We start from the raw sequence: 24,198 nt of genomic DNA, 5'->3' as shown, positions 1-24,198 counted from the left end.
ATTGGCAAGCAAACCTGGTTTTCCGGCTCTGAATAGTTTGATCACATCCTGCTCTGCAGGAACATGCTTATGACTGTTCATGAACAAAATTGGCACGCGCCCAATTGCTCATCTGAAACGAGCCAAAGGCCGTTTCTTCTGTTCGTGGCACCACTTGGCACAGGGCTTGCTGCTGTTCAATCGCCGGGAGCACAAAGATTTAGAAGCAGCACACTTGACTGCCCATCTTTATTGATTCCAGCTAGTCGTTGATAAATCAGTAAGCATCCAATAGGCCTCACGAGCCTGCTTTAGAGCAGCCTTTTCTGCGCTTCAGTTTACCAAATGGAAGCACTCAAATCACTCTCTCCTTTTCCCCCCTTTCCTTTTGCAATGCAGAAAGCATTCAAGCATTCTTGCCACAGGCGAGCAAACATTTCTCATGTAAGAACTACACCTGTGAGGTACATCAAGGTGATTTTTTTTCCCTTTTGAAAAAGTTGTTAGATGCAAAAAAGGGTAAAAGAAAAAGAAAAAGAGTTTGCTTCATCTGGATTTAGGAATCTGTGTGCCCCACAATGCTGCATTACTGTTCTCTGAAATGGTTTTTTAAAAATGAAACATCAACCTTGTGTTGTTAAAACTCAGCATTTGAAAGGGTATTCTTGGGAGCCAGCACATTGTGGTGGTCAGAGCAGGAATAGCCAACAAGGTGCCCTTCAGACTACAATTTGCAGACTACAATTTCCATAATCCTGTGCCATAATGTCTGTGCGTCAGGTTGATTGAAGTTGAGGTCCGCAACATACTGAGGGTATGATATTGGCTACCCCTGCAAGAGAGTTTCAGGCTACAGCTGTGGAGATCAGTCTTCAAATCGCCACTCAGCCATAAAGCCCTCTTGAGCATATAAGAAGAGGCTGCTGGATCAGGCCAGTGCCTGTGGGAAATCTTTGAGTAACCTTTGGACAGTCCCTGTCTTTCAAACTAACTTAGCTCACATAGTCCAATATAACCTAGAGGAGTTGGATTCTTGCCGGTTCCTGTCTCCCATCCATGACCTAGACAAAATTGCGACATCAGTGTTTCTTGCAAGAAAATGTGCAGAATAATGTGCTGAGCAGCATTATTGTTGTTGCTGCTGATTTGTATACCTCCCCATACCCATAGATCTCAGGGCGGTTCACAGCATAAAATTACAATATCAAAACCACAAAATACATAAATTGTATACTATATTTATTATCTTATGAACCTGTATCTAACTTACTTATAGCACTGCGATTAGACAATGAAATACAATATTGATATGAATAGTACTGAAATACTCTTGAAAGTCTCATGGACTGCAAGAAGATCAAACCTATCCATTCTTAAGGAAATCAGCCCTGAGTGCTTCCTGGAAGGACAGATACTGCAGCTGAGGCTCCAATACTTTGGCCACCTCATGAGAAGAGAAGACTCCCTGGAAAAGACCCTGATGTTGGGAAAGTTGGAGGGCACAAGGAGAAGGGGACGACAGATTACGAGATGGTTGGATAGTGTTCTCGAAGCTAACAGCATGAGTTTGACCAAACTGCAGGAGGCAGTGGAAGACAGGAGTGCCGGGCGTGCTCTGGTCCATGGGGTCACGAAGAGTCGGATACGACTTAAACGACTAAACAACAACAAGTACTGAAATAAAAATATTTATTAGAAGTCAATATGGACACAAATAAAGCAGGATGGACTAATCATGTTCAGGGTGTGACTTCTTGGCTCAAACAGAACTACCCCTGGTTTGGGTGGATGTGTGTGTTGTGTGTGTCTGTGTACGTTCTACCCTCGGATCTCAACTGAAGTAATTCAGATTATATTCTATAAAGTTATTCCATCATCCTGTAGCCTTAAAACTTTCTTTGCAAACTATGTGCATCAAATGACCAGTCATATTTATTCTGAAGATGAAAGAATATTGGCAATGATGATCTAGAATCCCATAAGGTTTTCTCTTCCTTACTTCTAGATTTTAAAGGTAAAAAGGAATATGTATGCATGAATAAGCAGTTGGCACATTTTAATGAATCTTCCATTTTGTGCCACATCTCTGCCCTGGAATGTCTATTATTTGTATTGTAAAATCACCTGTTGTGCTTGTTTAAACAACGGTGTTGTGTAGAATTTACAAAATCCATGTCTGCCTGGTAGCTGAGGGCACAATTAAACCTATCTTTAATTACAAAGATTAATTAATTTTTAACGTGGAAGATTCATCTTCTTTCTAATACTTAAGGGCCGCTCCCCTTTTGAACATGACTCTAGGTAATGTCCCTAAATTTGCATGAGAGCTTGTTAGATTAATTGCTGTTTGACTCTTCTATCATAGTGCTAAGCTCTAAGTTCATACAGATCAGACTCCCTAACCACTTTTTGGAATGAATTTAAATATTTAACGTTAGGACCCCGAGAGGAAACATAAAATGGTTATGTATTACTGGTAGCTTGCTTCAGTAACATATATTGTTTTTAAAAAGCTTAATATGTTTAGCAATAATATGCATGTAATGTTATAGCTCAAAGCATATGCGTTTTATTGTTGTTTCTAAAAAAGAAAATCTGTTTATTTTTTTCCTGTTTCAGACTTCCCTAACCTGATGCCCACCATATATTTTGGACTACAATTCCCATCATCCCTGACTTTAGGCAGTGCAGGCTTGGGCTGACTGGATTTGTAGTCCAATATACTGGGAGGACACCAGGTTGGGGAATGCTGCTGTTTTCTGATTCAGCTTCTTGTGCATGCAGGCGCTCCAATGCCCATTCATAGTTCCTGTGCAACTGATCTTCCCATTTACTTAAGTGAAAGTACCTCTGCTCATACAGAACAACCTGCGATTTGAATCAATGACAAATCCATCAAGCAGTGAAGACTGCATAATAATGAATCACCATTGGAAGTTGTGTATGCTTCCTCAATGCACACACAAATCACTTCCTGTATGTGAAAAGATTCAGTAAAGACTCGACTGGACTCCTCCAGTTGACTCACTGGTTAATTGAGGGATGAAAAAAAAAACATTTTTGGAGAATCCCCCTTTTTTCTTTCCTCATTTAAAATAGGTGGAGAAAGCACACTCGCAAGGACAGTTCCCCATGAACATTTCCTCAATCTGCTTGTTCATGGATCATGTAGCTGAATGACTCTTTGTTTTATATCTTCCAGTTTTGCTTTTTTGTTGCATTCTGTACAGAGTGACATCATAAGAGGAAATGTGTTGAAAGCCATTTAATAATGAGGAAGTGATACCTGGAGCTGAGGGGGCTTTTCCCTCCACATTTCAGATTTCCTGAAGTCCAAATAAGTAAAAGGATATTCATTTTTTATTTTTATGTTCTTTATTACATTTGTTTGTTTGTGTGTGTGTGTGTATGTGAATGTGTTTATGTGTGTTATGCAGTGCTTTTTTTCTAAAAAAAATGTTTAGGGGTACTCTCATTTTGACTCAAGAAAATCACCATTTAATAGTTCAGATTAGGAAAAATAAATACAGTAAATGGACGGAAGTACAAAGATTCACAAAATGTTTAGGGGTATGCATATCCCCCAGGAAAAAAAGCACTGGTGTTATGTATTACATACAAATTTATACTTTTCAAAATGCAACCATATTGTCAACTCGTTTGAATGTGAGATGAAAACTACCTATAACAGTTAATTGTCTCCTCTTTTTCTTTTATAATCCTCATCTGTGTAAGTTTTTGGTTAAAAATAAATAAATTTGCTGCCATTAAACTGGCAGGTGCAATTGAACAGGAGTAAAGCACTCGAAAGCACGTCAGAGTGCAAGTAGATAAATAGGGACCGCTCCGGCGGGAAGGTAAACGGCGTTTCCGTGCACTGCTCTGGTCTCACCAGAAGTGGTTTAGTCATGCTGGCCACATGACCCAGAAGCTGTACGCCGGCTCCCTTGGCAAATAAAGCGAGATGAGCGCCGCAACCCCAGAGTCGGCCATGACTGGACCTAATGGTCAAGGGTCCCTTTACCTTTACCTTTAAAGCACTCAAGCTAGCATCCGAGCAACTATGAGTGGATTATTTTTCCTTTTCCTTTGAATGGGAGCCCTCCATCTCATGTCACACCCTACTTTTAAAGTCTCCTTGCTTCCAGAAGAGGTTTCCCATGTACCTTAAGAGTGAGGAAGCTGCTCTGTTGCGCAGCGTAAGTGCAAAGGTCCCATAGGTGGGCAGAACCTTGTGGTCCTACAGTTATTCGGAGTCAGTCTTTGTGCTGAGCCAGCATAACAAATTAGACTGCACTCCCATTCACATATACATGGGACTAAACCTTGTTGAAATCATAGGGCTTCTTTATCCAGTTGGTGCTCTTGTGAAAGCACAAGGACTTTTGGTTGAGCAGGGATGTCTGCTAATTGTAGGAGGCCAGCCAATTTTAGCTGAATCCACCCCACACACACACACACATCTCCAGTCCCCCCTGAAATTCTGTTTTTTAAAAGTTCCTCCGATCCTAGGCTTTAGTGACAGGCTGGTTATAGTGACTTCAGGGAGTAGCAGGAATCCTTTGAAGACATTTCTGCTGGATTCTGCTCAGAGGACCTTACCTCTTTCTCAGTAAACATGCTTAGCTCTGGATCTTCTAGACACTGGCAGTGACTGAGAAATATTTGTATCTCCGTGGTGTATAAAGATAGACCCTGGATTCAGGATCTTAAAATAGGCCACTAGAAAGATTACACATTCCGAGCCTAACACCATTTTCTTGTAAAGCATTTAATTTATATTATTTATATTATTTCAGCTTTTCCATTAAATTTTCAGTTTCTTGCAGCCCATCTACCGTAAAGGCCTTTTGTAAGAATTTAAAGAATACGCATTATACAACAAGGCCAAGAAGAAGAGATACTTAAGCAGTTTACAACTCAACTGAGAGTTCAATGTGTAAAAAAGGCAAACAAATATGAAGTCACCTGCAAACTCCTGATCTGAAAAAGTAATAACTGAATGAAAAGATTAATAAATGATTTGGTAGTGACTATGGCACAGTGATCCACAATATTTGTTTCTTGAACTAATGTGTCGGTATTTTGCAAAGGACGAGAAACATTCCTGTCCTTTTGTGTTATAACTGCCAACTTAACATTTAGGCAATATTCTTGTTTGCATATGGATTTCAAGAAAATCCATTGAAGCTTATTTGAAAACCAGCTCATTAGAATGACAGTTTGTTTACAGAATTTTGTTTTCCTGTCTGTCAACTTAAATTGGTGGCATTCAACCAAGCAAGAGTTACAGTTATGCAAAAAGACTGCCTCTCTTCACTGCTCCTTCTGCAATAACTGAAGTTTCTTTTATTTCACTGCTGAGGAATCATTGGACAAAAAAAATGTTTGCTCTAAGTTACAGAAAAGCAGTATACTTTTTCCATGCTCAGAACCAACTGAGCTATGTAACACTTGCCACTCTTTCCCTTATCCTAGATGTTTGGGTTAGGACTTTAGAAAGGGTGTGTTACACGCGCTCTTATGACACTCTATTTATTATTCATTTGACATTCCCAAAACTGAACGTTTACCCTGAAAATAGGCTTATATGAGTTGCCAATGGATATATTATCATATCAATAATATTTAGTGTTTATAAATAATGTGCAGACCCCTTCCCATCCACACTAGGACTAATTTGGTTTCTACATTTGGCAAAAAATAATCCTGGTCCCAGATTGGATCTGGTGTTGTTTGATTGCTGTGCTGAGAATACCTCCTCTGCTGACTCCCAGTGCTTTTCACACCTTCTTAGCTTGTTTTTCTTTATGTAGAACATGGATCCCACCCTGCTCCTTATTAATTATTATTATTATTATTATTATTATTATTATTATTATTATTATTATTATTATTTTCAATTTTCAATTTTCAAGCTTATGAATACACAGCTGAAATTGTGTTTATTGAAGCCTGGATACATAGAAAAATCCTTTATGCCACTAACACACAGGCACCACCAACTTCTTTGATTTTCTCTTCTGCCTTTCTGCTGAAGAATTTTCCCGATTATAGGCTGTTTGGGCAGTTTCCCTTTGCCCAGGACTTTGTAGTAACCCAAACATACGACATCAATAACTGGAGCTAATCCTGCCTGATTTTTGGCATCGTTGAGTCTTGTCTGCTCACTAAGAAGTGTCCAGAGTTTATCGAGATTCACTGTAGGACAGAAGTGCTGGTTTTTCAAGTGGTAATGTCTCATACCAGCTTTTCCAAAATAACCAGGATATTTGTCAAAATTAATTATGTGGTGGTGCAAACCCCCAGCATTACCACGGCCTGCAGGATGCTTCCTGTGTTTGCCGATACGGCCATGGCTAACATGACCCCTCAGTTTCCTGGTCTTCCTCAGTCTGGAAGGCATCTTGCTGGGCCAGAGTCAAAGGGAAAGAGCCCCTGCTCCTAATTATGTGGTTCTGAGGTAGTCAGCCTGGTGCCTCCCATTTGTTGCACTACAACTCCTAATCATCTCATACCAGTTCATGTCCATGTGGCGTGAGGTTGACAGGGATTGGGGAAGTTGGACAACCAGCTGTAGTCCAGAAAAACCTGGAGGGCACCACATTCTGAGGGCACCACCCTGAGTTGGCGCATGACTTCCTAAGTGTTCAACACACACACACACCACTGCCTTCCCCTCACTTGCAGGTTCTGCTGGCTTCTGACTCAAGATACAGGCTCTGGCTACATCACGCCCAATTGGGGGCACTCACTTTTCCTAGCAATCTTTATTGTTCGGGGGTTCTCTGGGGACTACGTTGACATTGCGGTGAAGATCAAATAAGAACAATGCAGCACCCTCAGAGGGAGGGTGTTAAAACTTGTGCTGTTGCGACTGTCGTAAATTAATATATAAATAAATAATAGTAATAATGACACTTGCCATTTTTTATTTCCAAATGCCTGAGACATACACAAAATAATTCGTTGTACAAATTCCACTACATCTACTGTCGTTGGAACCTTGGCCTTTGTCAAGCGAGATCCTTTACCAGCCGACAACTTGTACTCATCTAGTTTTTTGCGGGAAATGAACGCACCATCTTTGTGTGCTGCACTAATAGGAATTGCCGGGAACATTCACAGTTCTGGCATGTACAAATCAGCACTCTGAACCTTTTTAAGCCCATTGTACTGCAGTGGGTGCCTATTGTTTGAACAACTGGACAAAGGTGCATTATCTCAGGTTTGTAAAGTATGCTTGAGCATACTAATCTACTACCTTGAGTACTATTTATCATCTTACATGCTTTGTTTATAAATAATTTATTGGAATAAGAGGCATGAAATTAGAAAATTGAATGAATAATCGAGCCTCTGTGTAAAACAGAAACCTCTTATTTATATATAAGGCACATTTAAAAATAAATAAATAAATAAATCCTGCAGACTGAGTAAATTAAATTTTTTAAGTCAAGTGTGGAATCGCACACAAATGTCTGATCCAGATTAAAAAGCAATTAGAATTTTATTCTGCTGAAAGAAGTTTCCTGGAAATAGGAGAGAAGGCTGAGAAAAATCGGGGGCAGGGGGAGAAACAAGTTTAAAATAAAAATAAAAATGAATAAATGAAAATATGCGCAAATGTGTTACCTACTCCAACCAAGTAGTTTTCGTCGCTCCAAAATTCCAGGGTGGCAATTCATACTCTCGTGGTTTTCCAGAAATAGCACAGAATTATCTGTCTTTTGAAAGTGCCATAACTATTGATTCAGCGTAAGGAAATGAAATATACTGACTTCAGTATATTTAGGTATATATATGAATTTGGGTATGTAAAAAGGTAAAGGGACCCCTGACCATTAGGTCCAGTCATGACCGACTCTGGGGTTGCGGTGCTTATCTCGCTTTATTGGCCGAGGGAGCCGGCGTACAGCTTCCGGGTCATGTGGCCAGCATGACTAAGCCGCTTCTGGCGAACCAGAGCAGCGCACGTAAACGCCATTTACCTTCCCGCCGGAGCAGTACCTATTTATCTACTTACACTTTGACGTGCTTTCGAACTGCTAGGTTGGCAGGAGCAGGGACCAGACAATGGGAGCTCACCTATTGCAAGGATTCGAACCGCCAACCTTCTGATCGGCAAGTCCTGGGCTCTGTGGTTTAACCCACAGCAGGAAATCTGGTGCACAGGTACAAAACTGTGTCTGCTTTGTTCCTGCCCTGCTCCTGTGGCCTCCACAAACCAGAAAGCTAGCCATGGTTTGGTTAATGTTATGTGCAAAATTGGGCTTGTGGTTTGTCTCTCTCAAACAAACCATGAGCACTACGTCAAAAACAAAACTTGATTTATAGCTCATGGTTTGTCTGGAGCAAGATAAATCATGAGCCCAGGTTTGCACAGAAGGCTATGCCAAACCACAATTTAGCTCCTGGTGGTGCGGCAGGGGCAAGGCACAAGCAGAGTGGCCGCAATATTTTCACCATGTCCTAGCATGCTTGCTCATTCATACTAAGCCATAGTTCAACCAGACCACTGTCAACTCCAATGCTACGGCCTGGATTTTCTGATGGAATGGGTCATTCCTATCTGTTTTCCCCACAGTTGCAGCTCCTGAAGGTTGGGAGATCCATCTGAATGGAATTGGGGGTGGGGGCTGCAAAAAGAGGACAGAAATCAGCAGAAATTGGGAGGAGCAAGTGGTGTGAACCGAAGAGTGTTTTGAGTCATGCAGGGCACAATCGGTTCTTAGCCAATATGCTTGTCAACAGTTTTGATTTCATTGGATGCAAAATTGCATCCTCATCTTAGAACTGGTAGGTCAGGCATAGGCAAACTCGGCCCTCCAGATGTTTTTGGGACTACAACTCCCATCATCCCTAGCTAACAGGACCACTGGTCAGGGATGATGGGAATTGTGGTCCCAAAACGTCTGGAGGGGTGAGTTTGCCTATGCCTGTGCTAGGGGAAGCAACGGAACTGATACAAAAAGTCTGCTGAATAGGAATAGCTTATTCTGTGAGTGTGATCCTCATCTCCCTCAGATATTTGCCTGAGAGTCACTGGGTGTTGATTGGTTATGAGGGACTGTTGTGTACATGCCTGCTTGAACCAGTCCACAGAACTTTGTAGGACAACTGGCAATAAATTAACCCAATAACTTACAAAAGCAGGACACCTATGTAAAACCTGAAATGGTGGTCCTTGTTTTTCTCCCATCAGAAAGGACTCCCATGTGTCTTAGACTGGACTAGTTCCTTCTAACGTCTCTGAATACTGGTGACATGTTTGAAGGCCCATCCCATTGGTTCATGCTGACTAGCTCTCCAGGAATCGTTCCAGCCCTACCTGGGATTGAACCTTGAAATTGCAGCATGCAAGCCACATGCTCTGCCACTGCCCTTCCTCAACAGATCTGCCAACTGCCATCACAAAATTAAATTTTCAAAAAAACATTGGACAAGTCAGAGGAGATATGAATGATAGTCGTATGTTGTGAACTGCCTTGAGATCTATGGCTGAAGGCAGTACAATGGTACCTCGGGTTAAGTACTTAATTCGTTCTGGAGGTCCGTCCTTAACCTGAAACTGTTCTTAACCTGAAGCACCACTTTAGCTAATGGGACCTCCTGCTGCTGCCGTGCTGCCGGAGCACAATTTCTGTTCTCATCCTGAAGCAAAGTTCTTAACCTGAAGCACTATTTCTGGGTTAGCGGAGTCTGTAACCTGAAACATATGTAACCTGAAGCGTATACAACCCAAGGTACCACTGTATACAAATTTCGCAAATAACGATAACAGCATGCATTGTTTGTTTCAGTTTGGTTCCTAATATACTCATTGTTCCATGGTAACTTTATTTAGTAGCATTTTGCCTAAAAGTAGTAGTAGTAGTAGCAGCAGCAGCAGTAATAATAATAATAATAATAATAATAATAATAATAATAATAATAATAATAATAATAATAATTTATTGTTTGTACCCTGCCCATCTGGCTGGGTTTCCAGCCAGATGCCCTAATAAGATCATAAGCTCCAGTAACCTTCATGCAAATCAAATTAAATTGAGTGGGATTTGTGCTCCTCAAGAGTTGCATCTGAAATCACACACACACACCCCAACATGGTTTAACAGAATTTTGCATTCCACATTTCTTCTTCCTGTTATGCATAAACTGATATTTATTAGGAGCAAGACAAATATACAAAGTTATCTTTGAGTTCATGACAGCTTCAAGCTCAGACTGGATTACAGCAGTGAGACAAGTAGTGTTTAATCAAACCTTTTATGGCTTCTGATTGGCAAGATGTTAGAGCTGCATTGCATTTTCCCCCAAGTTGAAATGTTAAATGTTTCTTTTCCTAATCAAATAATTTTTTTTCTAAAAATGCAGATGTTCCTGGGGTCTGACCTCTACCAAAGCTCTTTTTCTTTCTTTCTTTCTTTTTCACTCTTCTGAAATCCAGGAGGTTTAAAACGGCTGGGCATTGTAAAAATAATCAGTTAAACACTCTTGTTGACCGCTTGCCAGAAGTGTAGAGGAAAGACTTCATACTTTTTAAAAACGAAAAAAAATAATAATTCAGAATTATGGCATAATTAAATAAATCTATCTAGACCATCATTTAGTGGAAGAAGAAACTAATTCTTTTAAATGGAAAAGAAAAGGATAAAATCAATTTAGATAAATACAAGTGTTTCCAAACATCTGCTGCTCAATGTACATAACTCACATTGACACCAAAGGTTGGTTTGTGTTTTGACTGGAAGAGTTTGATATTATTTTTGTCTGCAAAGGAAGGAGTTGTGTAGCATCCAAGTGGTGAGATATTTGCCTCTCAAGCAATCATGATGAATTTGGGACAAGGGGGAGACTGTGTGTTTTTTGTTTTTTAAAAAAATCACAGTGAAAACTGCTTGCTTTCTTTGAGAAATCTTTGGATCGGAAACTGTCCTCATGTGCAGTTCTTTCAAAAGAAAATAAAGAGAAGAACAGAATAATAAAACAGTTTTGAAATCTGTTAAACCACCTTTGTCTGGAACATGGAGTTTTATTCCAACATGTCAACTGAGTTTCAGTTTTGATTTTTGACTTTTTTAAAAAAGGAGGATGTACACTATTAAAATAAGTTAACAAATAAGCTAGGATCAAAAGATCATCGATAAAAACAAGCTTTGAAGTTGGCTGCTCGGTGCACTGGATAAATGCTTCCTGTTTAGTAATCTCACTATCAGTAAACATAACTTGTCTCCTTCACCTTTGGCCTCAAACTGTGCAGGTTTAGTCTTGAGTCCCACTGGATTTGATGGGACCTTTGGCCAAATAGAGGGTCAATCCAGGCTCCGCTCCATGCAAGCCACTGGAAGAATGCTGCCAATAGATGGACGCAGTCAATAGCCTGGGAATCCTATAGACACAATAGGAAGCGTCATAGGAAACTACCTCAGACTGTCTTCCTCCTTATTGTCTACATTGACTGGCAATGTGTCTCCAGGGTTTCAGCCTCCAGAAATTCCCAGACCTACCTGGAGATGACGGGTTGAATTCAAGGCATTCTGCAAGCAAAGCAGATGCTCTTCCACTTCTTTCCCCTGCCCAACCCCAGAATACTCCCCAAGTAGAGAATGGGGAAGGAAGGAAGCAACGTGGAACTGAATTGGGCCAGACTGTACAGATGACTGCAGACTCAATCTCTTAAATATTTTACAGTTCTGAAATTCCTTCACGGCCTAAGACCCTCGTACCTACCAGACCACCTCCCGGTATACTCCGTGGAGGACCTTAAGGTCCGTAAATAGCAACACCCTAGAGCAGTGTTCCCCAACCTTGGGCCTCCAGCTGTTTTTGGACTACAATTCCCATCATCCTTGACCACTGGTCTTGCTAGCGAGGGATGATGGGAGTTATAGTCAAAAAACAGCTGGAGGCCCAAGGTTGGGGAACACTGCCCTAGAGGTCCCGGGCCCTAAGGAAGTCAGATTAGCCTCAACCAGGGCCAGGGCCTTTTCAACACTGGCCCCGTCCTGGTGGAATGCTCTGCCCATGAGACCAGGACCCTGCAGGAGTTGTTCCACCTGGCCTTTGGCTTGGAATCAGTTTGATTCCCTCCCTCTCTTTCTTTTTCCTTTCTCCTCCTATGAAGAGAATTGTACCCTAATGTTTTAATATTGTATCTTAATCTTTTAAATTGTATTTTAATCAACTTTTTTATTATTGGTTGTTAGCCGCCCTGAGCCTGGTCTTGGCTGGGGAGGGTGGGGTATAAATACAAATTTATTATTATTATTATACCAGCCTTTAAGTGCATAAGAACATTGCGCTTGCCCATGAACATTTTCAGACTAAAAGTGCTCTGAAATATATGTGTGATGGAACTCCTATTTGGGGACTTCCCTGGCTTTTTTTCTGGCCCCCATAGGACCAGTCTGGATAGTTGGCCTTGGTGAAGACTTGACGTTTTAATTCCCAAAAAGTTTTGATTTCAGTTTGTCTGAAATGAGGCTGTGTTTTAATGTTGTATTTTAATCTTGTTTTTAAGTTGTGTTTTAATCAATTGTTTTTATACCTGGTGTTAGCCACCCTGATCCCGGTCTTGGCTGGGGAGGGCGGGGTATAAATAAAAATTATTATTATTATTATTATTATTATTATTATTATTATTATTATTATTATTACTACTACTACTACTACTACTACTACATATACAGTACTTTATGTAGTCTTTATGTAGTACAAAGACAATAAGTATCCAACGCCATCATTCATACAAGGGTTTCCGCTTGTGCAGTGGAACTTCCTCTCCCTTTTGTCCCCCACAACTCCATCCCCAAATCTGCTCCATGGGATTGGGGAAAACTCCATAAAAATTGGGAGGGGAGAAGACAGAGGGAAAGTGAACCAGATGACTAAATCGGATGCAACCCGTTATTTTCTGCATCTATCAACTACTTTCTCTTTCAAACATTATGGCCTAGTGAAATCCTGGTGCCGAGATATAAAAGCATAGTTTATTTTCTCCAGAGGTTAGTTGTTCTCTGGGTTGTGTGAGGGAGAAAGTGAGAGTCACCTTCCAAATCCTACTTCTGGGAATAGGCAAGGTTTTCTTATTTCTAATCTAAATAAATAAACAGCCCCAGAACTCCACCAGAATGCATGTTAGATGTTTATAATATACTTCTGTCACAATAAGGAAAGCTGCTTGGTGATGTTGATACCAGGTTCAAGATAACATTAAATGACTTTTGTTTTCCAATTATGCCTAACCTATCAACCTGAATCTTCTAGATATTTGCATAGACAAGTTTTCTTACTGATCACTCTAGTTGCATCAATCCAGTTAACATCTTGAGGAGCATTAAACTAATATTAAATGAAAGCTATAATTGTTGCAGTTCATTTCACTCTTAAACATATTTAAATTTCATTGATTTTAGTAGGACCTAAGCATTTGCTACTGTAGATTGGACTCTAGCCAGTCTGCACATCTGGATGTTGCTTATGAGAATAAATAGTTCAATATGGAAAATGTCTTATTTTCCACAAAAATCTGTTCTTTCTTTTTGGCATTCTGTACCTATTCTCTTCAGGAATTGCTTATATTGCAATTTTATTAATATTGTAACTTTGTTATTCATTGGAGAAAGACATTTGTGCTTATTCAGAGATTAATATATGTAGGTAAAATCTCTTCAATAACATACCCCATGGGTGGTATCCAATTGTAGTATTTTGTTTCTGCGAATGAGTCTTACCTTTCCTCTCTTCTGTGAGGGCTATACAAAGAAAATGAAGTTTTTTTATGCCCATTGGTACATTGTTGGGATTTGCCTCATGTATCTGATAGCAATATTGCACTCCAAAATGAATTCTCCCAAAGTTTTGGGCACATTTCAGGAAATGTGTTTTTCAGTTGACAAATTTCACACTGCTGAGTGTGCAAATGTTATCAGGACATACTTTTCCTAACATTTTCTGGTATACAGTTGATTTAGAGTTTTTATGTTACAGGTCTCCATGCTTTCAGAGGTTCCCTTTTGTGTTTTGTGATTGTTCTCCAGCCTCCCTTATACACCTTATGGTTCTTTGGTCTTGAATTTTTCTGTATTTATTTTGCCCTCCAAACCACATTTTACCTTTAAGCCAGGATAACTAGGAATTGCACCTCATGACCTTCTGGAAAGTTGGTTAGATGCCCATCCAATATATTGGCCTATATCTTTGTTGTTTAATTCTTTGAAGCATGCTCCCTGTCAGACAAATAATTAACAATTCTGCTGCTTAGTACTAAACTCTAATTATTAATGCAAACACATGATGTTTATAGCTGTATCTTTAACTGGCATGAGATAGGGTGTGCAGTGTATAATCTGTTTTGTTTCACATTGTTTTTAATAAGCAATGCATAACATTGTGGCTGTAACTTCCAATTCAACATTTTACATGCAACTTTACTTTCCCGTATATAAAATCATCTAAGTCAGAATGTAGACAAGTCTCTCTCTCTCTCTCTCTCTCTCTCTCTCTCTCTCTCTGTGTGTGTGTGTGTGTAGCTATTTAATGCCAAAATTGCTTCTCATTCTGACTTAGAATATTATTTTTTCTCAATAATTTATATGCCGTCTTTCAGATATGTTGTGTTAGTCATGGGAATTTGCATTTTTGTCTGTGAGTAATTATACCGTGAGAGAATGAATAAACCAAAATCTGTGTTATCTCATATCCTAGATCACATGTTTAAATGTGAAGTTTAAATCAATTCTATAATATAATATAATATAATATAATATAATATAATATAATATAATATAATATAATATAATATGTTTTATTTGCATTAATTCATTTGGCTTGCTGGAGGAGAAAAGATCTGTCCCAGCTCCTTCACTTAATGGGATTCTTCCCTCGTTGCAGTGCAAACTGCTGGAGCAGGAGCTTCATCATATGAAAGAGCAGAACCAGACTTCTGCAAACAACACGAGACATCTGACTGCTGAAAACAATCAAGAACGTGCTCTGAAGGTAAATCTCCATTCCTTCTTGCAGGCAAATTAAGGTTGTAAGCCCTGGGTGCCAGCTTTCTGTGCTGCATATATCAGTTGTGTACATTTCGGCAGAAGTGAGCTTCGCTGTTTGCCAACAACCCCTTCTTTAAACACAGATACAGCACCCTTCTGTTATGGTATTATTTAGTGGTGTGTGTGCGCCTATGAGCACAACAAAATAAAAACAACATATTCTCCAAATTGACAGGCTGTGTTATGGTAACTAACGTTCAATTCACACCGGTTCGCTTCTGGCAGTATTCTAGCTCTATAGTGTTTGGGGGGAAATTGTCGCTGTTTGCCCAGCGGTAACTGTACAAAATGAATATTTCTAAAGAATGTCTGTTTGATATGCTTCAGGTAGTGTGTGCTGTATTAATAAGATTGTTGACCTATCCTAGTAGTGACCACATAGTTGATACTGATGTTTGCAAAAGGGTAGCTTGTGAGTCCTCTTCTCAGTTTCGGCGGGGGAAGTCTTGTCAGGAAGGATAAAAGGGAGAAAGAGATAAAAAGGAGGAGGAGGAAGAGAGAAGGAAAGAAGAGAAGGATAAAAGGCAGCAAAGTGGGAAGATTTGAGGGAAATGATACTTTAGCTTTAGAAAGGGCATCTTATGTTGACACTGCCTTTCCTTGCGAGACCCTCTTAGGAACCAAAAGGGGAAAACAGATTAAAATAATGTTTTTAAAAGATCCATGTTGTCCTTGCTCCAAGCCAATGCATGCAGACAGAGGATCTTACTTCAGGCAAGTGATGGTAAAGGCTCACAGCAGGCAGGATTCATGATTCAGGAGCAGGGCAAGAAGTTCAGAATTGGACAGAAGCCTGGAAGATGTCCCAACGAGTTTTCCTGCCAAGACAAGGTGTGGTGAGCTCACAATCAAGGCTCTCTCACCTCTCTGGAATATTAGGGTTGCAAGCATACACTTGGTTGGAGTGGGTGGGTCTGATCCCATCTGTGAAGGTGGGGCCTGGTTCTGAGCAGCAAGGCTTCATACTCCAATTCAAACGCCAGTTCAGTTGCTGCCATCTTCTGTTCAACCTCCTCCACCCACATCGGAGCCTGTTCTCAAGCCTGATCCCAGCAGCACTGCAGGGCTCATGAGACATATATTTCTACATCATCCCAACATGTATAATGAAAAGAAAAGAGAGATCTTTGTCTGGAGCCTACAGCTGTTTTATTCCTTTAAACTTGTTCTCATTTCCCACCTTTCTTCTTGTTAAGTTAGCTTGAGGATCAACATTTCTGTTGTCTATATTGATTAGTTCTGAAATGTGAAAACATTTGTCCCCATTAGGGATGGAGAAGAAAACTGAACCCCATTTGATTTAAAAGCGAACCTGCCCAATTCACACTTTCCAAAGCAATATGTAAACCGAAACACAGCCAGCCTCTGAAATTAGCACATCTCCAAATTTTTGGGTGCAGTTCACTGGCCAAACAGTGTGTTCAAAAATGCATATACTTGGGTAACGTGTGCATTGAATGCATATATTAGCAAAAATAATGCACACAAAAACACACGTGCAAAAATGTGCTATAGTAATTGCTTTGCAAAATTGTGTATATGAGCCAAAATTGTACACAATGTATATATTAGGAATTCACAATAAAATGCTGGTAGATTTTCATGAGGACTTAAAAAAAAGGTTCTCCAATTTAAGATTGGAAAAATGAGAACCTGAGAGAAAACCGATTTGCCCATTCCTAGGCTCTATCAACAAGTGGACTTGTGGCAACTCATGAAGCTAAGTATAGTCATAATTCATGGAATTTTCACAAAGCAGTAGATATAAAAACCAGTCCTTGTTTGTGTGTCATGGGAAGGCTCTAAAAGCACTTAGATGAGGGGGAAATTAGGCTAACGTGAAATCAAATGTTATTCATCCCCGGATGTCCAAGGTGCTTTTTACTTAGTTATTGTTTAATTATCTGAACCAAGCTCAGCATTTATCATTCCAGTCACACAGGGCTAAACTATCAAACTCCCATTCAGAACTGAATATTTGTGCCTGCAACACTAAAGTAACATCGCTCAGAGTTGTCACGTTTGATACTTTGAAGTTACTGTGCCAAAGTAGTTGTTATTACCCACCCTATGCATTTTCACACTGTAAATGTTTTCATGTATTCCTGCAAGGCAGTTGAGTCATTCAGAGAGGAATACACAATTTTCCTCTTTGGCAAAATTGTCCTGCTTACAATACATAATATTTGTCACCACAAATATTCTTTTCAGTAAAGCTAAAACATTGTAGCTGGCTTTTAAAAAGTGGACTCGTGTTGAAGACATTTTTACAGCTATCTATTTCTCAATTAATCCCATTTGTGAATCACTTTCTATGAAATGTTTCAAGGTGATTCAGCAATGAAAACATCAACAGTAGAAACATATGTAACATAGAGCAGGTTCATATATAAAAAGCATTTCAAATGTGCAAATACAGATTGGGATAAAATATAGTCTTAAAAGGCTTATTGAGAAAAGGAAGGTCTTTTGTAGGTGCTGAAATCATAATAGAAATGGCACTTGTCTGGTACATAAGAAGATAGTGTTCCAAAGGGTAGGGGCCACCACACTACCTTTTATATAATTATCCTAATTGTTTCCTTTGAGATTCATCTACTTCGTCCATGTTTCCAGCAACAGCAGGTATGTGCAGTAAATATTGTAGGTTTGTCGTAGATAGTATAACACAGACTGATTAGGATGACGTCTTACAATTCTTAATGTGATTGATATTATGTGTGGCATAGAAACCCAGAGGTTTCAGCAACATCAATTGTTGCAATCTCTGAATCTGACAAATGTACCTTACAGATCATGGAAAATCAGAAATCTCACTTTGCACAAATATCATGACTACTGTATAGAGGTGTCTGAAAATGGCCACATGTCTCATGTGACCCCACTTCCAGAGATTCTATACTGCCTGAAAGCCAACAGTAGAAGAATTAGACAGGGCTAATCTTTCACAGGGCTAACTAGCCAAGCTGAATTGCCTCTTGCCTATTTCCCCGCTTCCCAAAAAGAAAAACTCACACGCTTCTCAGAAGTGGCATGCCACTTTGTGCGGCGAGATTTTGATTCGGATGATATTTACATATGTGGCTCTCTTTACACAAATAGTACTATTGACTCATTTGTATGAGTAATTTTAATTGTGTGCCTAAGTGTCCGTTTCACTGGAGATGAAAGCACATATTAGCAAGAGTATTCTTTCGCTTGTTACCAAAGACAAAAGGATTGAGAGCACAGCAGCCTTTTTCTTTGTGGTTAAAAGAAGGAGACATTTGGTCAAGGAAAAAATATTTCCAGAAGCAAAATAGATTACATTTAAATGGTGAGTTAATCCCAGTGTACATTGAGGCCTGAAGGGAGGGGGTATAATATAAATGTTTAATAATACGTAGCTTGTTTAGTTCATATATGCACAATAATACTCTTGTCCGGGAAAACATTTCAAATGAATAGGAGCAGCAGGTTTTCGTGTGGGGGGTTTTAGTCCTGCCCCAGGTTTGTTTGTTTTTGAAACACGAATCAAACATTTTAGATGCCTGGGATTCCTCATCACTATACAGAATGTTCAGATTTTAAAATTAAAAATGAAGGTGGGGTAGGGATAAGAAGAGCGTTCCATGCTCTTTAATTTTGCTTTTACTACTGCATCTCTGTAAGTAACCGATTTTGTAGCCAAAAGAGAGATGTCACACTACCAGAAATGTTAAGTTGTTGTCAAGCAATATGCTTTATTTTATTGGGGGGCGGGGCGGAATCATATGAAAAAGCTTTTCCTCTGGGGGACATGCTGTTAATCTAAACCTGGGATGTAAGTCAAATACATATCTAAATTGACATGGGTGAAGTGTTAAATATCCTCTTTCCTTTAAAGTGGGATTGTTTTATAGAATCACAACAGACCCTCTAGTGACTCTCAAGACAGATCTGTGTTTCAGCACAATCATGTGTCTACTCAGAAGCATGTCCCGTTGAGTTTAAAGCAGCTTCCGTCTACCTAGTTAAGCATGTACAGTGGTGGTACCTTGGGTTACAGACGCTTCAGGTTACAGACTCCGCTAACCAAGAAATAGTACCTCGGGTTAAGAACTTTGCTTCAGGATGAGAACAGAAATCGGGCGGTGGCGGCACAGTGGAAGCGGGAAACCCCATTAGCTAAAGTGGTGCTTCGGGTTAAGAACAGTTTCAGGTTAAGAACGGACCTCCAGAACGAATTAAGTTCTTATCCCGAGGCACCACTGTATAGGATTGCAGTACAAACATGAGTGACCAAGCTGCGGGAAGCAGTGGAAGACAGGAGTGCCTGGCGTGCTCTGGTCCATGGGGTCACGAAGAGTCGGTCACAACTAAACAACAACAGGATTGCAGTATTTGAAAGATTACAGCCTTAATAGTGTGTGGTTTTTAGCTGCAGTATAACTGGGACTTTAAGGGGGGGCTTTAAAAAGGTATCAATAGTGAACTGTACTTCTTAGGGCGAGTGTCAAAATAACCCTCCATTAGATTGTCCCATTCACCATTAGTGCATAACGATACATTGTTGTTTGTGCTCTAGTGAAATCTTATAAACGCTGGTTACGTAAACCCTTCACCCCAAAAGCAAGCCTTAGGAAGCTCTAAATAGCAAAGGTCTTTCTCCGACCCATGCATGACCTCCTTATCTGAAAATGCCGTTCCACCTTCGGTCTGTAATAGACACTGAGGAGACATAGGTGGGGCAAAGCATATATAAATATTTCTAAGCCTCGTCTGTTTTCTAAAAAATAGTACCAGGGCCCCTTTACCTGATATAGCCTCTTTCTTTTGTGTGGCTTGAAATTTGTAGATGTCATGAGCAAGTTCCTCACAAGAGATGAGACAAAAGCCTTAATGCATTCTCAAGGCTGCCAACTAGCCTTGGCTCAAAAGATAATACATGTTTGCACTTTTCAACTTTTCTTTCATTCTTAATCTGAAGGATCTTCTTGACTGTAGTCCTGTGACCAATGAGGACATCAGAATGGATAGTTTCTCAAATAATGTATCTGTATAAATAGTTTTGCAAACTATTTTACCAAACTCCCTACCATAATAGTATCCAAGCCGGGAATTCTAAAACAGGAATAACACCAGCAAATGCAGGGAGATCCGTAAATGTACTTTAATTTTATTTTTTGCAACTTTTTAATAGTTTTAACATTTAAGCGTTGGTTCAGAATTTAGGGTCGTCCCCCCACATACTGGAAAAAGGAAACAATAAGGAAATTGATAAGTGTATGGTGGTGTGATTAGGCATGTGAGCCAGAAGTGAGAGCAAATACTAAATGAAGAAATCTATTGCTTTTAAAATCCACACTAGATAAATTATTGGCAGGGCTCTGATGTTTCTAGCTGTACAGTAGGTGAAAATTCAGCAAGAATAACTTCCAAGTCATGAAAGCCCGCAAGAGGTAGGATGTTGCTGTTGCGTATTCGGGGGTACTTGGTTAGACCTACTGGTCAGTTTGTCCCGTCTAATACTTGAAAGTTTCATCCATGAGTTTAGTCTACCTCTGATTCAGACATAATGGCAAACTTTGACATTACATGTGAACCAACTCCAGGTGTCTGTGACAAAACATACCCACCAGTAGCAGTGTAGATCAGTCTTCATTTCCAGTGGCTTTGACCTGTGCTGGAACAGTTGGAAATAAATACTTCCCCGCACATTGTTGCCGGCAGCTGCTTTTTGTAAGAACTTTATTGCTATGTTGTCCTGCTGAGTGCTGGCAGCCAACTAAGGCTCTATCCTGAAAGTATTTGCTTTACAGGCTCTAAGGAAGCCATTCCCAGACCCAGAACACATAAGACTACATGGCATGGGAGCAGCTTCCATGTGGCTTCATCCATGCTTTCCCATTACATGCATCATTTTATTTGTATGCCTCCTTTCCATAGCTAAAACCATGCTCAAGGCAGCTTACAGCATGGGGGGGGGGGTAGATAATTACAAATACATCAAAAAGCGCACAGCCAATTTGAAGAACTCCACATTAAATAAGAGCTGAAAATAAAGATACCAAAAAATGATATCAATAAGAGGAACAAATCTCCCCAAACAATACCGTGAGCCGATAGTCTGTTCAGTAGCGTCAGTCTCTGTAGCTGGCGTCAGTCAGTGTCCTGCCCCCACCAGGCCAGGTGGGAATAGGCCTACAAGGCAGGGAGCAGTTCTTCCTGGACTCACAGCCAAGATGGTCTCCAGAACACTGTAGAGGAGGAGAGTGACATGTGAGTGTTTTTTCTGTGTGATCATCCCCTTCTCTGGGAGCCAGGCATAATTTGCATGGGAAGAAACCACACCATGATTCACGCCATCCGTGTGCTTCTATCATATTGTCATTACTTGTGTTACGTAGGAAGAAACTGTGGGGAAGTGGCTCCAGTGCTGCTCCAGGCATTTGTAAACCAGTGTCTACTGTGATCATGAGATGAGCAGATCATACAGCTAAACTCTGTTTCAGATGGTTTACTAAGCCAGCGAGAGTCATAATTGTGCTGGAAGGGCAATGTTCATGTCCCCTCTCTTCCACCACCTAAAGAATATTGTGCCTTTTAATGGATTTTAATCTGGTGTCCATGATTCATTTTCACAAAGAGCTGTGGATTTATCATTGGACATAAAAATGGTTGTAGTTGTTTAGTCGTTTAGTCGTGTCCGACTCTTCATGACCCCATGGACCAGAGCACGCCAGGCACTCTTGTCTTCCACTGCCTCCCACAGCTTGGTTAAACTCATGTTTGTAGCTTCGAGAACACTGTCCAACCATCTCGTCCTCTGTCGTCCCCTTCTCCTTGTGCCCTCCATCTTTCCCAGCATCAGGGTCTTTTCCAGGGAGTCTTCTCTTCTCATGAGGTGGCCAAAATACTGGAGCCTCAGCTTCAGGATCTGTCCTTCCAGTGAGCACACAGGGCTGATTTCCTTCAGAATGGAGATGTTTGATCTTCTTGCAGTCCATGGGACTCTCAAGAGTCTCCTCCAGCACCATAATTCGAAAGCATCAATTCTTCAGCAATCAGCCTTCTTTATGGTCCAAATTGGCACTGGCCTTATCTGAAGTCTTCTGTCACCTGCCAGCAGATTCTGCTATGCCCAATACTTGGTTGTCCCTTATTGCTCCAATATTGGGTGATAAAGGTGTAATAGAATGAAAATGTCACTCTAGTTGTCTCAGTGTACAAGACAAGCAACTGTAACACACGCATAGAATGGATCCTCACACGTACGTAATAGGCTTAACTACGAATCAACTGTGCAGATCCCACATTCTCTCTGTGATTTGGAAAGCCAATAAGCTGTGTAGCTTCCTTGTTGTATGTTGTTCCTTCATAAGAGCTAGGCACAAATACTAAACATGACTACTACTCACAAGTAAGTCAAGCTGAACGCAGTCCCACTGTGGGGAAGATATTAAAGCAGCACAAATACTTGGAGATTTCAGCCGAGACTATATTAGGATGTGTCATCCTTGCAGAACCTGATTGCTCAGTCCTGGCATGTACTTTGATTTGAGTATTTCATTATACTTATACAGAAATGAATTATTCAGTAGGAAGCAATAAGCTCAGAGAAGTTCTTCTCCTCTCTTATAGCGATAAATACAATGGCCTGGCATTCCCCGTTAAGAGTTCAATCTCCTCTGATTTAAATATTCACTTAGGAGTGTTGTGATTTCAAAATCTTACCTTCCATTAAGGAGAAAAATGTAAATGTCGCTAATAGAAAAGGCATGAAGAATGTTAACATTACAGATAAACTAAATATAGTTCAGTTTGAAAGCAGAATTAACTGAACACCACTTGCCTATGAAATCTGCCAGTAATAACTTCACACTGTAGAACCAAACTTACAATTAAGATGAGCTCAGTTCACAAACCAGTAACCTGATGTATTTGGATTTTAAATACCCAAAGGCATCCATATGAAGAAAAGGTGTTAAATTCAAAGACCTCAGTCTTATATAAATGTGGATTAGGCTGTAAATTTATGAAGTCCAAAATGGTATGTAGACAGGTATGTGAATAGGCCTGTGTATTGTCAGGTCCAGTTCACTCAGTCAAAGAATGCAGTTATTTAAAAAATATATAGATATGAATATTTTTGCTCAATTAGCAGCATACAAGTTCTGGCTAAAATGCTGTTATTGCACATCCTTCGCTCCCCCTCTTGCTTTTGTAGGTATGTGTGCTACAGGGGTTTTTTTTTGGGGGGGGTACTCTTACAGCACATTTTATCTTATTATAAATAGGTAACATAGATGAGTGGCAGATTGAATTCCCAAGTATCTCCAGTCAAAAGGATCAAGTGTCTGGTAATGCAAAAGAGAGCTGCTGCCTATCCAAGTAGACAACCTTGGACTTTATGGGCAAATAGTCCAAATACAAGATAACTACATACTGTGGGTGGTAGTTTGGAAGTGAGATTACCAATAGCATCCCACAGCATACAAAATATTACCTGTACAGTTAGGAATGGGGAATCTGCCCCTCCAGATCACAGAATCATAGAGTTGGAATGGTCACCTAATTTAACCTCCTGCAATGCCGGAATCTCCATGAAAGCATCCATGACAGATGGCCATCTGACTTCTGCTTAAAAACCTCCAAGGAAGGAGAGTCCACAGCCTCCTAAGGGAGATAGTTCCAGAGTTGAACAGGTCTTCCTGTTAGAAAGTTCTTCCTGATGTTTAGTCAGAATCTCCTTTCTTGTCACTCAAAGCCATTGGTTCGAGACCTACCCCTCCACAGCAGAAGAAAATAAGCATGCTCCATCTTCTGTGTGACAGCCCTTGAGATATTTGAAGATGTTGATTAACTCCCATTAGTCCAGGCATAGGCAAACTCGGCCCTCTAGATGTTTTGAGACTACAATTCCCATCATCCCTGACCACTGGTCCTGTTAGCTAGGGATGATGGGAGTTGTAGTCCCAAAACGTCTGGAGGGCTGAGTTTACCTGTGCCTGCAATAGCCCCACCCAACATGGCCAGTGGCTAGAGATCGTGGGAGTTGTAGTCCAATGGCTTCTGAAAGTCTGTGGTTCCTCAAACAACACTATGAAGGAACTTTCAGGAATTTGTAACGTGGGTGGGTATTTTTTTACATCCTTTGCATTGTTGTTAGACTACAAAAAACACAGAAAGTCTCTCGCAA

The 24,198-nt window shown here is 40.3% G+C and overlaps 1 protein-coding gene and 1 pseudogene across 4 annotated transcripts in view; one reads left to right on the top strand and one right to left on the bottom strand.

Annotated features, from left to right (window-relative positions):
* The window catches only part of MIPOL1 (mirror-image polydactyly 1), a 191,522-nt gene that overhangs the window by 85,588 nt on the left and 81,736 nt on the right, over positions 1 to 24,198 (top strand). For all 3 annotated transcript variants that reach the window (XM_083508870.1, XM_083508871.1, XM_083508872.1), the window contains exon 9: positions 14,875 to 14,982. In XM_083508870.1, coding sequence (XP_083364996.1) covers positions 14,875 to 14,982 — 108 coding nt within the window. The remainder of the gene's footprint in view (positions 1 to 14,874; positions 14,983 to 24,198) is intronic.
* Positions 5,899 to 6,438, bottom strand: LOC310711061 (large ribosomal subunit protein uL15-like; annotated as a pseudogene). Its single transcript has one exon. The product of its transcript is annotated as a large ribosomal subunit protein uL15-like (transcript).

The sequence above is a fragment of the Podarcis liolepis genome (genome assembly GCF_965112155.1).
Source record: "Podarcis liolepis genome assembly, chromosome: 1".
NCBI classification, from domain to species: Eukaryota; Metazoa; Chordata; class Lepidosauria; order Squamata; family Lacertidae; genus Podarcis; species Podarcis liolepis.
The sequence above is the reverse complement of the archived record's forward strand: the minus strand, read 5'-3'. Positions and strand labels throughout refer to the sequence as shown.